The sequence below is a fragment of the Volvox carteri genome (assembly GCF_000143455.1).
Source record: "Volvox carteri f. nagariensis unplaced genomic scaffold VOLCAscaffold_17, whole genome shotgun sequence".
Lineage (NCBI taxonomy): Eukaryota > Viridiplantae > Chlorophyta > Chlorophyceae > Chlamydomonadales > Volvocaceae > Volvox > Volvox carteri.
This window is the reverse complement of record NW_003307560.1, coordinates 1,673,697-1,689,447: the sequence shown is the minus strand read 5'-3', so window position 1 is coordinate 1,689,447 and position 15,751 is coordinate 1,673,697. Positions and strand designations below refer to the sequence as shown.

Here is a 15,751-nt window from a genome sequence, read left to right as displayed (position 1 = left end):
ATGTGCGGTCGTGGTTACTCCGTTGCGCTGCGCCGTAATAAGCCCCTGCGCACTCCCACCCACTATAAGATGCTGCCAAGACTGACTGCCGAGCACGTAATCGCATGACGTCTTACAGTTGTGGTCACCCAAGCAGAGGCAAATTATTATGTCCCCGATTGAGACCACCCGGACACAACCCGAACAGAACCACCACCACGCGCACAAAGCCGCCGACTCCTGCCCAGGGGGCTTATAGCTGGCGGCCGGCAGCGCCCAACCGCTCTGAGCACTTCATCGGCGGCCGCGCCACACCCAACCACCTTACATCCGCCCCGCACTCCACAACAAACACACGTCTCGACATACGATCCGCCTGGAGAACCACATGCAGCACAGCAGCAGCAGCAGCAGCAAAGGCGGACCGGAGCAAACAATCTGGGTCTAGGTGCCGCTCAGCGGCCTCTCCCCGCTGCTGCTGCGCGTTTAGGCCCCCCGTCGAGAAACCGTCGTTGGGACTGGACCACTTGGACCACCCCGTCAGCATGACAGTACTGGACGCCCAGCTGTCTAGACCTTGGCCGCGGTGGAGCGGAACTCCGTCCTTGCAGCGCCCGCGCCGACACCCACAGTGCTGCTGTCGCCGCCCACCGAAATGTCGACCGAGGGGCGCATGCTGGAACATGTCTCCAGAGCGCTGCACAGTGTTAGCAGAAGCAGTCGTAACGTTAGTAGCAATCGTCAAGGCGGTTAGGCAGAGCGGGGTGCTAACAGGTTCTCGAAGTAACCTCTAGATGAAGCCTCGGAATCTAAAAAGAGCGAAGAATAAAAAAAGTGACGATGAGAGCAGATAATGTTAAGAAAGGCCGAAGCCAGGCATTAGTACACACCGACGACTCAAAGCCCTTCTGGTTGAGCTCTCTCTTGGAAGTTGCATCGTCCTGACCATCTAGGGAGATTATTATCCAGCAACGACTGACCCAGCAGAGGAGAAAAACTGGCGCAAAAAAGAAAAAACAAATCGTGTACTTTACCCGGAACACTCGACTCAGCCCTTTTCAAAAGGCGCTTCTGTCGTGCAACCTCCTCCTACTACTACTCACACCCAAACTGCAACCCACTTCACCTAACCACCAAACATCTCCCACCAAGTTAACGTCAACCCAGTTCTCTCACCGGTGCACAGGGTGCGAAAGGAACTCCCGCATGACCTCAGCGTCCGTGGGGACGCCGGCGTCCACCGCCACAAACGCCTGCTGCTCGACAATGTAGTCGAAGCGCGGGGCCCATTTGCGGCTGCCGAGGCGCGCCGTGTACGAGCAGTTATCGACCATGAACGCCACACCGCGGGCGTGCATGTACGGGTTGAGCGAGTCCACGGCCTCAATGATAGACTCGTTGCAGATCTCGCTGAAGGGGTGACCCTTCTCACGGAGCACCTGGGGTGGGGGTGTGATGTGATGTGAGGTAATGGTTGGTGGCGGTAGGTACGTGGCAAAGGCACGCATCAGCAGCTCGATGGCGGATCAACATTGGATGGGAATTAAAGGAATTGAACGGTAAGAAGAAGCATCAAATAATATTCTTTAAAAAAGGGGCAAAAGGCGACGCCGCTTTCAGGTGCAATCTTCTTAAGTAAACTATAGAGAAGGTCGCCCGCCCCTTGTTCTCCTCCCCCCCCCAACGTACACAACACACACACATACGCATACCCAAACTTCGGCTCCGCTTCCTCACCTCGACGGTCGCCATCATGACTGCCACGTAGACGCCCGCAGTGAAAGGGTTCAGCGGGATCTTGGACTCGTCACGCTGGGCGCGCACACGCTGACCCACCTGCGGTTTTGCAGGCGTTGAAGGCGGAGCCCGGGGGGGGGGGTAGCACTTTTTTAGATCATTTTTTTAAGAATGATCACCCAGGGCAAAACAAAAGCGAGCAAGCAATTGGGAGTTGGGCGGTAGGGCCCAGATGACATCCGTGCGCGGGGGGAGCCCCGGGTAGTGGTCCACAAGCAAACAGCAGCACCAGAACTTGTCGCCGTCGAGGACTATCACGGTGGATATACCACATGTGCAGCAGCGCGGTACCCAAATTCACCAACAGCAAGCCACCACTACTTGCTCTGACATTCCTCATCATTTGTTCTGCAGCCTGCACATAAAAATCAACATATACTAATAAACTAATTAACACGGCCCGACCACTCACACCAACTGTCATTTTATTGCGCCCTGCTAACTGTTGTAATGTTACCATCTACCTCGTTCGAAGCAAAACATCAGACCGGATGCTGCGTTCCTGTCCCACGCCTGAACGGCTGCACTGCACTAGACTGACCTCAGACCGCTTCACGACATGCACATGGTCGGTCACACACGGTTTGAAACGACACACAAAAAGCCAATCGGTGATCCCATCCCTTGCCCTCCCTGCCTCCACACTTTTACCAGATTTGATGCGTACCAAACCGAACTAACACACGCACCTTCCACATATAGGTTTGATCAATCTTGCCCATGGGGAAGCGGTCGAAGCGGCTCACTGCCTGAACTACGGAACGGATCTCGTTGCCGCTGGCCACATCCTCGTAGATCTCAAAGCAGATGTCCAGAGCGGGCTTGTAGGACAGGCTGTAGGCCTGTGTGGCACAAACATCATCACAACACGCGATCAGTCACTTTGCTACTTGCGTCTGACAACATGGCTGTGTACAGCTTGTAGCTATTGCAACGTGTCTGAAAACGGCGTCGCCTGAACAACGGCACCGCATTTTTGACTGCGTGGGAGTGGAAATAATGAATGTTCCATGCGCCCCCTCGGCGCCGCTACCTGCCTGGGGACGGTTATGGCGCCTAACCCTCCAAGGTACAGGTACAGGTACGTCCCCCTTGCTTTGCCTTTGCTTTGCTCAAGATTTAGGAAAATAGTATCTAACCCGGTGAGAGATCTCTGGTAAATCAACCAAAATATTTCTCCAAAAAGGCTTCATGGTCTCCATTTGCCTCGCCCCTCCCCCTTGCCCACCTGCTCAAAGATCTTCTTGTCTTCCGCGTTGAAGGACTCGTACACGGCCAGCATGCCCTTGGTGGAGATGGTCCTGGAGATTGGACCAGTGATGGACTCGACGCTCTGCTTGAACGCTTCCTCATCGCTGGGGGAAGTGACCAGAAGTACGATAGGGTGGAACACACACGCGGCAAAAGGGGTTTCACGAAATTTCCGAATTTTGTTCACACTTGGCACACGTAATATTTGAGTGAGAGAGAGCAGACGCGTGCACCTAAACCTGACGTCAGAACGACAGAGCTCCAAAGAGGAGACAACCCACCACCATCATCGCCACCACCATCACGCCCCTGCGGCCCGGGCCAATTACGGGTCGCATCACAGGGCCCAATACACAACAACAGCCCCATCACCCCGGGTCGTGCAGGAAGGGGGCATTATGCGCAATGAAATGACCAGACATACAGACCACCCCAACAAAGGCGTGCCAGCCAACGTCCATGTACGGAGCAGCTGTACAACAGCTTGTGGATTGGAACTGTCGCCTGATGCAACGTATACAACACAAGGGCGCCACACAAGGCCAAGACGGCTAGATTACGACTCGATGCAGGGCATTTACGGCCCAGTCGCAACACCACGAACGCCGATTTAGCTCAATTAGCTAGTGGCGCAAACGTCACCAAAAGAACAATCTAATTGTTTGGCTCGTAGCAGCACACCCTCGTAGCAGCACACCCGAGCAATGCTGCTACACACCCGAGCAAAGATGCTGCGCGCTACTAGAACTGAACCGCGCACACTGCTGCTGTGCACCACTGGAACTGGATAACACCCGACGTGTTGCCTTCTTTAAACTGCATCAACGCTAGGGCCCCATACAGGCCCTAGGAACCGACACACACACACACCGGAAACCCACATCACCTCCCACACCGGCAGGAGCAACAACGGCTACACAACGAACAACGCTACACACAGTCGTCCACAGCCCCCACAGACTCTATACATATATGTTGAGACCTGGGCCCCCACATACACACATATACACGACAAAATACACTGCTTCAATCATCGGTTGGTTTGTCTTAAATCCTCTCCACCCACCCCCACCCCACAACCCACGCACACCTTAACTCCCAGAAGGAGCAAACAAGGGGGAACATTGTGTGCCCCCAGCCACGCATCCAACCTTATCCCAGCCCAAACTTATCCCTCGTGAATCCACAGCTTCGACCCTCCCGTTCGGCCTCACATTCATTTCGACCCCCTGTGTGAGGCTGCTGTAGCTGCTGCTAGTCCTTCTGCAGCCGAGGCACATGGCCGCGTGCACGCAAGACCCCCCCTTGCAAGGCCTCCTGCTGCTGTGGCCTCCTGCTGCTGTGACCAACAGCGCCCCCAGGACGACCGCGCTTTGGGTTAGCACACACCCCCACGGCAGCAGGGGCAGCAGGGCCGATTGACAGTACGCAGCTTGGGGCTACACCCCGGGAGCCAAGTCAACACGCCATTCCATCGTCCAAGCATTTCATCGCCACCGCGCCCGCCACAATCACGACCACCTAGTGCTCTTGGCCGCCCCGTTGTTCTAAACTGGATGCTGGACGCCACAATGTGGGAAGCTGTCCCGGGCAGCTATGTGTGGCCGCCGGCTGTGGGCGGTTTTGCACCAAATCCTTGGATGGCCTTTCGCCTTGAGCCATTCGTCCTCCATCTGCTGCTGGTGCTGCTGGGTCTGTACATGCTGATGTCCACCATAATCCACATCCACACATCTTCCTCAAACCAGCGATACAACCAACGCCCTTCCGCCATGTGAAACAAACCGCACCTTTCCCCCATGTCAACCCCCCAGGTGAGCTCCCTCTCAGATTGATTTTCCCCCTTTCCAGGCTAAGCTGTAGACGAACCCATACATACATACATACACACAGCCCTGCCCCACCTCATGCCCTGGCGAGTGTAGCGGCGGAACAGCGCCTCCACAATGCCGTGCACAGCACCCAGCAGCACGCAGCGCTCGCCGTAAATGTCCGACTTGTACTCGCTCTCCAGTGTCGTGGCTGTGGGGAAAGGAAAGGCCGAGGGGGTTGCCCAAGGTAAGGCCCTCACAACGCACTAGTAGTAGTAATAGTAGTAACAAGGGAAGCAGTAACGCGTTGAAGAGTACAGGGGAAGGGGCGGCTTCAGCACACGGTGGAAACTTCGGAAGGCCCAAAACACTTCCGAACACCACACCATCCACAAACCCTGTTTTCCATATTGTTTGTTTCGTCATCCAAGCAAGTTACGGACTGGTTGGTGAACACAGGAAGGAATGGATGATGGAAGGAAGGACTGTTGGTGCACAGCCTTTTGTTGTCCTTTTGCTGGCATCACCGCGAATATTTAAAACACACAACACACAATCAATGACAGTCAAGTCGTTGCATTTGGGTAGCCAGAGGATTTGGGTCGCTGTACTTCGACAGCACCCGTGTTATGCGGGGCCCTGCAAAAAAAGAACCCAACGGGAAGGCAGAAACCCAATACGCGATGACGCGGTGGCGCGGTGACTTACGGAAGGCGAATGGGGCACCGACGGCAACGGCCCAACCGATGGCGATGTCGGCAGCGTTGCCCGTAGCATCTTGGTGGATCGCAAACGAGCAGTTGATGCCGGCACCGTTAACCGACTTGCCCTGCTCGTATAAGCGGCGCACAGACGGGCCCATCCCCTGCACGTCATCCAGTACGCGGGCCGGTTAGCTTGCATGCCACCCGATCCGGTGTGGGCACACCCAAGGCAATTTGATACATTTAGCTGCTGCCCTCAGGGTTAGAGTTGCTCCTACCTTGGGGGCAACAAGCACCACGTTGATGTCCTTGCGGAAGTCCACGCCGTCGTTACGCATCACACCAAGAAGGAAGCCATGGCTCAGACCCAGCGTGGCGCCCGGCTTCATCGCCGCGAGGACGCGCGGGTACAGCTTAGCCTACACAAACGAACATGAGCTTTCTGAAAGGAAGGTGGTCGGGGAGCTTTGCAAATGCAACTGAAGGACATTTCTCGGCCGCCAGGAATGTCATGGTATGGAAATTTGCGCGCAGCATTCTATAGGTGATAATTATTACCTGGGCACCGTCTGAAATCAGCAGGACAACCAGGTCTGAGTCCGCAATCACGTCGAAGACCTCCCCCAGAGTGCCATTCGCCTTGCTGAAGTTGCATGCCTCCGCCTCGGCCCACGAAGGAGAGTCAGGGCGCAGACCGATCGCAACCTTAATGTCAACACCAGCCTCAGCAATAGAGTCGCGCAGGTTCTGAGCTTGAGCAGGCGCCTGAGAGCCCCAGCCAATGACGCCAATCTTCTTAATGCCCTTAAAGGCGTCCTTCAGGAGCGGGTACTTGTCGCGTCCACCACGCACGATGTACTCCTCAGTATCAGCAAACTTCGCCAACTCCTTGTTAAACACCTTCGTGTCGAAATCCAGAGCTACGGCGGCAGCGACGCCGACGGCATGGCGCCGGCTGGGTTGGGCGACCCGGACGGCCTTCACGGCCGCAGACGGGCGCGATCCACTCAGGACACGGGTCTTGCTGTTCAGGAGCTGCATTTTCGTCTACAATTTAGTAAAAGGGAATCTCATGTGCGTGTGAAAGGGGTAATACCTGGATCGGCGGCGCCAGCCCCGAAACCAGCTTGCGGTTAATCCTCCTCCTGAACGTCAATTTATGAGCCATGTATATATAATAATTCGTAGACCCACATAGTCTTTCGTATGCTGATGCATAGGAGAAACATTTCCTGAAAGACACTCAAACTTGTAATTATTGTAAGACTTAGTATGGATGATCGGATCAGACCTGGTCACATTCACTACTTGTTCATGGACGGTTTGGATGCATAGGGAGGCTTGTGTTATGTTACCTTGCTGTATGTCATAGTGGTTGCGTGAAATAAACGGAAGAAAAAGGTTCTAATCGAGGTAAGGAGTGGTGATACACGCCACAGTCGCATATGCAATTTGCGCAAGGGTTCTATGTGGTGCAAGTTTCTTCGAGCTTGGGTGACCTCCCAGGTGCCATGGATAGGAATGGCGCCGTCACAATTTACATCGCTTCTCCATTGTAAGGGTTCGCGTCAGCATATGCTGCTTCAGAATCCAAAGTGCGCAGTAGGGGGATCCAGCTGTGACAATGTCGCTCCTTCAAGGCTGTGCTTGCGGCGTTGCTGGTTAACGTGATATCCTGCCAAGCACGCTATTTAACAGGGGCTACTGTTACTAATAAGCTCCGTCCCTTGAAGCAGCTGAGATCTGCTGCAGCAGCGCAGCAGCTGTATTCTTCCCTCCGGACTGGACAACTTGCCGTGTTCCAAACGGCCGGGGCACCAAACCCATAACTCTTCTGATTTCGTTAATTTCCCCTTATTTGGGGATAAACCAGGGGGGCACCAGGGCAACAAACCAACAAAAAGAAGACATAAGTCGGCCCCTAGGCGGGTGACAGTGTTTGTGAGGGGACATGGAACCTCTCGCATTTTGCAGTCGTTTGCATGTCGTTTTTGCGGGTCTCGGGATGCTAATGGTTGGGCGACACTCGTTGGGGGACTTGGCTGCAAACAAGGGAGACTCCCTGACTGCGAGGCACGGAACAACTGAGCCCGCAGCAGTGACGTGCAGGCATTGCAGTGGCTAAGTCTCTTTCGCCCCCAGAGGCACCATTCTGACGTTTTTGCGGGTCTCGGGATGCTAATGGTTGGGCGACACTCGTTGGGGGACTTGGCTGCAAACAAGGGAGACTCCCTGACTGCGAGGCACGGAACAACTGAGCCCGCAGCAGTGACGTGCAGGCATTGCAGTGGCTAAGTCTCTTTCGCCCCCAGAGGCACCATTCTGACGTTTGAGGCCCATGTGATGCGGCGATGACCGAACATCCCGGTTATCTTGGAGCACAGGATGTTTATTATGTTGGTACTTGTAAGGATATCGGCAAGGTATATACTCAAACTTATATATTGACACATATTCAAGAGTAGCACATGTGAAGCTGTATACCGAAAAAAACTTTTCTATTACTTCTGCTGGTATGCTTAATGATAGAGTACTGCCATGATATGAAAAGGAGGGGATGCCGGCTCAGAGCATCTGGGATTGCGCAGCTGTGCAGGATGTGTCTGTACGGGTGGGCACAACACGTGTTGCGTAACGAAAGTTCCAGAACAGACCTGATTAACGGAAGACAGCCGTAACCTTCGCTGTCTTTGCAAGATAGCGTGGGAGGGCTGGCTGAGGGGGTGAAGGACGTCATAGAGAGTGCCTTTCCGTGAGTTCCGTGCGCCACTGGACCCATCAACTACAGGTCGACACAGGAAAAGCCTCATGGGAGTGCTAAGATGCAAAAAAGTCCTATCAAGGATAAAGCGGCGACTAGGGAAAGCGAGGCGCAGTACATACAGAGGGGTCCCTGCAAAGGGGGTCCAATCCCCAATCCTGGGGTGTCGTATTTTAATAATACGTTAAAATACGCCTGTGGGGATGGTATTCCCTTCGGGGAGCCAAAGTGGGGGTACTGGTCAGCCATCCTCCCAGCCTCGGCAGGGGCAACCGTCCCCCATTCCCCATCTTAAGGGCCCGTCATAATCCCATCCCTCTGACAGGCTTCTCATCCTCATCCTACAGCTGGGCCCCAATCCCATCCTGCCAGCCAGGGTCCCATCCCCAATCCCTTAAACCGTGGTCATCCCCATCCTGCAGCTGTTTTCAGATCCGAAAGCTGTCAGCCAGGGTCCCATCCCCATCCCTTGAGCTGGTGCCACAACCCTCATCCTGAGATGCCTGCCAGCTGCAAACCTAATCATTACACAGGTGCTGTAAACCTGATCCTGCAACGTGGCTCATCCTTTTTGAGGTGGGTGTAACTGTTAACCAGGTTGGGCTGGCCAGAAAGTATAAAAAAACGGAGTCCTGTACATTACACATAAAACACCCGTAAAATTTCGCAGGAGGATTGCAATCATAGGGAGCTGCCGGCTGTATTCATTAAGAAGCAGACCGAAGCGATAACCGCTCTTTGAAGCGGATCTCAAGCGAGGGAGGCTGCTTAGGAACTCGCAGCACTGACGTCTATGTATCTGTTTGCACACTGGCTGTCAATGCACATAGCGCATCCTAACGGAGGAAGGATTGTTATGTTGGATGGTTGGCCACAACAACAAATCGTGATGCCGTGGAGGAGGGTATGAACAGCGGGAAGATGAGGCTGGGGTCCTGGCGCAAGCTACCAGCGCAACGGCATTTAAATATCGCGACAAGGGGGTCCTTTTATATCTAAGTGTCAGTCCCTCAGTATCTAAGTGAAGTTGAAGGGGGGTTCTCTGGCCAGCTGAATGAGAAAAGACGGCAGCTCGGCCGCCTTCGGGACAGCTAGATGAGGCTCGGTGGCTGCCAGATGAGGGTTCGCGGGGTCCGGAATTTCACCTGGATGAATGTATGGCATATCTCGATATGCGATTTGGGTGCTCTACATTTATCTAGTTACGCTTCCTTATGTACTGAGATGCGCGCGTTGCTTCTCGCAAAAAACGCTTACAGAGTCTCATACTCGCCCGTCATGCCAGTCAACTTACAACCAAATGAATATAGGAGGACATGAAACGGTGTTTAAATACATGTTTCTTTTCAGTCAGATGCGCGCGCGGGGCCCCTCTCCTGGCAGCTAGATGAGGCGTCGGGACAGCTAGATGCGGCTGACGGGGGTTGTCAGGCGGTCAAGATGAGGCTCGGGGCTCAGCTAGATGAGACAAGGGGGGGTCCCCGCGATATCTAGATACCATGTGAACTTAGTTAGATATTGTTTCCTCATACTTAAATGAGCGCGGAAGGCAGATGCCGGCCAGGACCCCACCCCCAGATGACAGATGACGAACCCTGGGTGATACCCTCCGGCCGTGGTTAGTATGACAGGACAAACAAGGGTGTTCTGTAAAAATGTCCATCACGGGGAACGCGGGCTGATGATGAAGAAGGAAGGGGTGAGCCGATGGTTCAACCCCTGCACAGCTGGTCAGCTGCACAGTCGGGCACCAATACTTCACGTTGGATACGCCAAAGCCCTGTGACAAGCACTCCGAGAAGCCAGGCGTTCCGATTGGAATGCTTTTGAGTTGACTTGGACATCTGCGCAAGATTTGCTCCTATGCACTACGACATTTTGTCCCATGCGCAGAGTTGCGTGGAGTTGCGCAACAATAAAACCCAGAAGATTGCATATTTTGACAGCAATCCCATCCTGAAAGTAGTGTAGCAATCCTAATCCTTGCCGTGGCCCCTAAAACCAATCCTGACGTCGTCAGCCTATTACCCATCCCGCCTGACTAGTACGTGCCCCCAATCCCCAATCTTAGCAACCCTCTGGTATATCTTTAACGAGCAGCGAAGGAATTCTGTTTCCCCCCCTTACGGCGTGGAACCGAGTTCCACATCATTCGCTCCCCATGAGAAGCGCCACTGCTGTGTGTGTGTGTGTGTGAGAGAGAGAGTGAGTGTGAGAGAGAGAGAGAGAGTGAGTGAGAGAGAGAGAAGGCAGAATACCGCGTGTGGTGGGGAGCAGGGGACGTTGGCACATAATGTTGTGATAGCCAAATAGTCAAAACAGGTCAAAATGCTTAGTAAGCAGCAGCCATATGTGAAAGCAAGCTGGGCGGATAAAACAAGTTGTAACACGAAGTCGAGCGTCCATAAAAAGGGTGAAGTTCACAAAGGGAGATATGGCACCCTTGCGAGAGCTCCAAAGGGCCCTTATTACCGACATGCATGACATGACCGGGCGTGACCCACTGCCTGTGAAAGAAAGGTGCACAGTACTGAAGATGCTCCTTTTCAAAAATTCCGCTACCGGCATTGCCGCTCCTGAAGCTTCCCACAGCCGGCCCAATGTTGTAGAGGACAGCGTTCCGCGTGGCTAATGATTGGCGACTCATACATACTTCTGGCTGCAACTAAAAATAGATTTTTTAATTATCATCAAATCTACTTCAGACTTCATCATTAAAAGCTGGCGCCACAGGTGCTTTGCCGCAATTATATTGCGTCGTGCCAGCGTCGTACAAACTACGACGCTACACAGACCCCTTGATTCCGTTCATGGGGCGTCAAATGTTGTCGCGTTTGGATTATTGCTGTTATTTTGTTGGCGGAGGGCGGCAGCTCAGCGGCTTCAACGCGGCGGACGGGGGAGATACGCTCCATCGCGGGCCTTCGCGACGTATAAGGGGCATGACGGCAATAACGGAGGCGCGAGCAACCAAGCAGACGCGCCACAGTCGTAGGTAGCTCCTGGTGGTAGTATATGGCTGGAAACGTTCCATTAACTTAGTGTTATCTATCATAGCGATGGAAACGGCCCCGAAAAACAGAAGCCAGCGGGAAGTGCGGAGGCAACCTCCTGCTTGACTTTGTAAAGTTTCTCAGTAAAGATAAACTAACAGAGAGTTTTTGTCTGATATCAACAATTTATTGTACGGACATATGCGATGAAAGAACTTTGCTCGTCGCAGCGTTGCAGGGATACACGCACGAACGCTTGACAGCTAACACGGGCACCCAATCTCTCATTGCCGTAGGAGCAATTCGCAGTTGGCAGCTCTGGATTAATGTATCCAGGTTTAAAACGTTATGAAGCATCGATCCCGTTCGTTCCGGCTAGGCGGTCCCACTCCCAGTGTAGGCCAGTGCCCGGAGGTCGGGTTGCGTATCGAGGCGATCGCGACAGCCCTATCTGATGCATATTGTCTTTGAAAAGATTGTTTAAAATGCATAAATTTGCCCTCATTCATTTATTTAAGCACAGGTGCATAAACATGCAAAGTCCTACCCTTAAACCGGCCAGGGGCCGGTCCGTCTTCAGTCAGCGACCACTTGACTAAAAATATATTCCTTGCAGTCCATTGGTAACTTGCATTCAGTTGTCGGTCTGAATGGCTTATCTGGGACGGCGATGCATAAGACCAGACCATGCAAATGTCGCATAACGCACGGAAACCATGCACACGCCTGTGAATCTCATGGTAGCTGTGACATTATTGTGCCGAAATATCATAACATGCCGGTGCGCGTGTATATGAGAAACCTCGAAAGCAATTTGCGCAGTTAGCGATAGTTTCGACCGACTCAATTCGCGGGAAAACGTATAGCATCGGCACAAAGTCTAATATTTTAAGCATAAATGCCACACCTAAAAATCTGACGTCGTAGCCTGCTATGGAATCAGGGCGACGCCCTAAATGACCGGTGTGCTCGCAAAGGGCCCGTACCTCGACCTAGGGGAAAGCTGCGGCACACTAGAAGAGCTGAATTTATACTTTATACCTCAAGGCCTGCAGCAATTCGTGCAATATCGGGAAACATTTTGCCAGCCTCTCGTCGTAGACCTTTCCACAAAGCTGAATTCACTCTTACTGTGCCTTCCCGTAGTATTGCTGGACAGGAGGATATAATCCTAGCAATTGAGGTCCTGTGCTTGATTACTGTGAATGCGACAACGCCTTAGCAGTCTCAACGCCGTCTCCAAGACTGCCAGTAGAGCTCGCGATGACTATTGATAATCATATAGGACGAAGGTAAACGCTTTTCTAACGCCTCGGAAAGGTCACTGTGGTTGTCCCGTCCGGAGGGTAAACAAGGCCGATGATGTCCGGCGATCCTCCCTAACGAGTCCTCACCCTTTCTGCCCTCTTTTACGTCATGCTTGCAGGTCCATGCGTGAGTTTAAGTGACCAAGTCAGTAACTGGCAGCTCACCTAATCTGACTTTCTTGTTTTAGGTAAACTTGAACTCTGTTTCTGCCGCTTGTGCTCCTCTTCTTACCGTTGATCGCCAGCCCGCCTTCATATACCTATTTTTTTCTGGGGCCACTTACAGGTTGATTTCGAGCCTCTTACGAGTGCCTCGTTCAACCTTGACCGCCGTGCCGTTCGCACCAGCGCCAACGCAGCCAACGACTAAACAGCTTGCTGCGCATGGACATTGTCCTTAGACGTTACAGCCCTCCAACAAAGCAGCCCGGCCATCGCGGCCGTGCTCCTACGGCTGCTGCGGCAGAGAGGTCTTCGCGCACAGCCGAGGAGCCAGACGCGAGGCCCCACGGTATGCCCCGTGACGGTGAGGGGGGCCATAAAGACCACGAACATCAGGCCCAGGGATTGCCGTCTGGCTCAGGCGAGGTCACCGCAGCGCACAGCAAGCAAAGACCCCTAGCTGGAGAACAACCCAAACTGGGCAACAACAGCCTAGTCAGCATGCGCATGGGGTCTGCCATGCAACAAGAGCAGCCACCGCTTGAGTGGCTCCTAAGGAACGTTGACCCCCGCAACGTGGGCCGCATACAGCACGAGCTGCTGTTACACCAGCAACTTCTACAGCAACAGCACCAGCAGCACCAACAGCACCAACAGCAAAAGGCTCAGGATGGCTCCTCTGGCGAACCACCGGCCACTGAAAATGGCTCCGATGATGCGGCCCCTGCAGCAAAAGCGCAGCCTGCACTCACACGCCCAGGCGGCGAGCCACCGGCACAGAAGCCGCCGCCACAGGACTCTTCCGGCGCCGGCGCCGGCGCCGGCCCCTCCACACAAACCCTGGACAAGCCGCCGGCGGCCGCGGGCGAATCCAAGCCGGGGATCGACTCGCCGCCGCCCCAACCACAGCACCAATACGTGCGGCAGGCTCGGGCCACCAGGACCCCCTCACAGGTCGACGTGCGCAAGGCCATTGCCGGGGGCATCTTGCCGCCGCAACAACTACAACAACAACAACAACAGCAGCAGCAGTCAGCGCGTAGTGAGAGCCAGCAGGAGAGCGGCCCCGGCCGGGGGGGGCCAGCGGAGGTACCTGCCGGGAGTGGCGGCGGCGCGGGCGGCGGTGGAGGGGTTGGCAGCAGAGCCAGGTCCGCGGGCAAGGAGCGGGCGGGCGATCAGCGGCCACAAGGAGGGGCCCCGGCCGGGGGCCCCTCCGGGACAGCAGTACCGGGGCGTCGGGGGCGGCAGTCCGCTGAGGAGGAGCTGTTTCTGGCCGCTGACGCGCTGGAGCTATTGATGAACAGCGGCCCTGGAGCTGGAGCAGGGGGGGCACATGCGGGAGGAGCGGGGGCTGCCGGTGTGGCGGCGGCGGCACCAGCGGCGGCGCCTAAAGCCCCCAAGGGTACGGCAGCGGGCGCAGCAGGTAAGGGCCGGCAGAAGCTCATCTCGTGTCTTGAGATACATACAGCATGTATCACACATACACGCATACATATATACATACATACACAAGGAGGGAGGCCGTGCGAAGAGGCAGGTACGGTGTAGCCTGAGGTGGTGGCCCGGCACGTCGTCATCGTCATCTTTTCCGCTGCCACTGACACGACGTGACATGACATGACTAGAGTTATCGGCCGCCCCGCTCCGAGCGCCCACAGGACCAAGTGGGGCCTCAGACCGGGGCCGTCTACCTAGCAGCACCCGTACCGGCGGCGGAGGCGGAAACGGGGCGGGCGGAGGCGGAAGCGCCGCTGCAGCGGCAGCCCGCAGCGAGCCGTCGGCATCGGGGCGGGCCGCAGGCGGACGGGGTCCGATGGGGGATGGCGCCGTGGGGGGGTTGCGCCGTGGCGGCAGGGGCGGCGGCCGCGGCGTGCGGATTGGCGGCACGGGCCCGCGTATCATCCGCGGGACCTTACCTGAGCCGGATCAGGACGAGGGGGGGGACAATGGCGGCGACAGCGGCGGCGGCGGCGGTCAGGAGGGCGGCCGCCGCCAGCCCGCAGTCCCCCGTCGTGCCGCCGCGGGTCCGTCCGACAGCTACGGCAGCTTGGGCGCGCGTGGCGGCGGCGGCGGGGGAGGCCTCACCCGTGGGGGTGCGGCCGACAGTCCCAGCCGGGGCTCGTTGAGAACCGGCAGTGGCAGGGGCCGCCCAGGCGCCGGGCGGTACGGCCCCGCCGAGCCGAGAGATGAGGACGGGTGTGAGTGGGACGAGGAGGGCGTTGCGCCCGGGCGCCGCAACGGGCCGTACCGCGTGGACGATGGTCGGCCGGGAATCACGGGGATTGCTGGCGGCGGAGGCGGAGGTGGAGGCTTTCCCGAGGACCTGGCGGAGGACGAGGCGTTATTTGGACCGGTGCCGCGGCGGCCGCGCACGTCGGTGTACTGCTCGCCGCTGCTGTACGACGAGATCCTCGCCTCCGCCAACTCCCCGACCCATGAGGTACAGGTCCTCGCGCTTAGCTGGTCGGAGTTCGTACGCATGGTGCAGCGGCAGCGGTCCAGGGAGCAGCAACAGCAACAGCACCACCCGGGGCGCCAGGGGCTGGGGCCAGGCGCCGCGGCGGCTCAGAACCACTTCCTGCAGCGCGCACACCAGCAGCACCAGCAGCGGGCGCAGCAGGCTCAGTTGGAAAGGGCGCGAGAGCAGCAGTTACAGCAGCAGCAACAGCAGCAGCAGTACCAGCACTATCCTTTGCACTCCGTACAAGGCCTGGCGCTGGGAGCCGCTGCCGCCGCTGCCGGCGGCGGTGTCGGCTACAACCCGCAGTCGCACACCCAGGAGCTGCTGCGGCGGGCGATCCTCATCAGGCAGCAGCATGACCAGCTGCAGCAGCACGGCATTGCCGTAGTCGACTGGGACGCCCCGCCAGCACGTGCTGGCGACATCCGGCAGCAGCAGCAGCAGCCGCTGCCGCAACCAGGCCGCAGGTCTGGCGGCATCGGAGCCGCTGGGGGAGGAGTGGTGGCGGCGCGAGGGCGGCGCCGC

The 15,751-nt window shown here is 56.1% G+C and overlaps 2 protein-coding genes across 2 annotated transcripts in view; one reads left to right on the top strand and one right to left on the bottom strand.

The window, feature by feature from the left end:
* Nucleotides 1–101: 101 nt before the first annotated feature.
* VOLCADRAFT_74529 (uncharacterized protein) lies at nt 102–6,606 on the bottom strand. The gene is made up of 9 exons (XM_002950069.1): nt 6,101–6,606; nt 5,821–5,961; nt 5,547–5,703; nt 4,932–5,049; nt 3,005–3,131; nt 2,466–2,618; nt 1,717–1,815; nt 1,156–1,418; nt 102–676 (listed from the first exon to the last, which is right to left on the bottom strand). The coding sequence occupies exons 1-9, from the start codon at nt 6,581–6,583 to the stop codon at nt 550–552; spliced, it is 1,668 nt and encodes a 555-aa protein (XP_002950115.1). The 5' UTR covers nt 6,584–6,606; the 3' UTR covers nt 102–549.
* Nucleotides 6,607–12,071: 5,465 nt separating this feature from the next.
* VOLCADRAFT_90621 (uncharacterized protein) overlaps nt 12,072–15,751 on the top strand; it is a gene marked incomplete at both ends in the record, with an annotated part of 7,346 nt that continues 3,666 nt past the window's right edge. Inside the window, 4 exons of the mRNA XM_002950178.1 lie at nt 12,072–12,077; nt 12,723–12,730; nt 12,963–14,188; nt 14,424–15,247. Of these exons, the coding sequence (XP_002950224.1) occupies nt 12,072–12,077; nt 12,723–12,730; nt 12,963–14,188; nt 14,424–15,247 (2,064 nt within the window). The remainder of the gene's footprint in view (nt 12,078–12,722; nt 12,731–12,962; nt 14,189–14,423; nt 15,248–15,751) is intronic.

Coding starts and splice junctions, on each gene's coding strand:
- VOLCADRAFT_74529 (XM_002950069.1), bottom strand. CDS start 6,583: ATGCAGCTCCTGAACAGCAAGACCCGTGTCCTGAGTGGATCGCGCCCG. Junction 5,704..5,820: donor TGGTGCTTGTTGCCCCCAAG/GTAGGAGCAACT, acceptor GATGACGTGCAG/GGGATGGGCCCGTCTGTGCG. Junction 677..1,155: donor CTTTCGCACCCTGTGCACCG/GTGAGAGAACTG, acceptor AACACTGTGCAG/CGCTCTGGAGACATGTTCCA.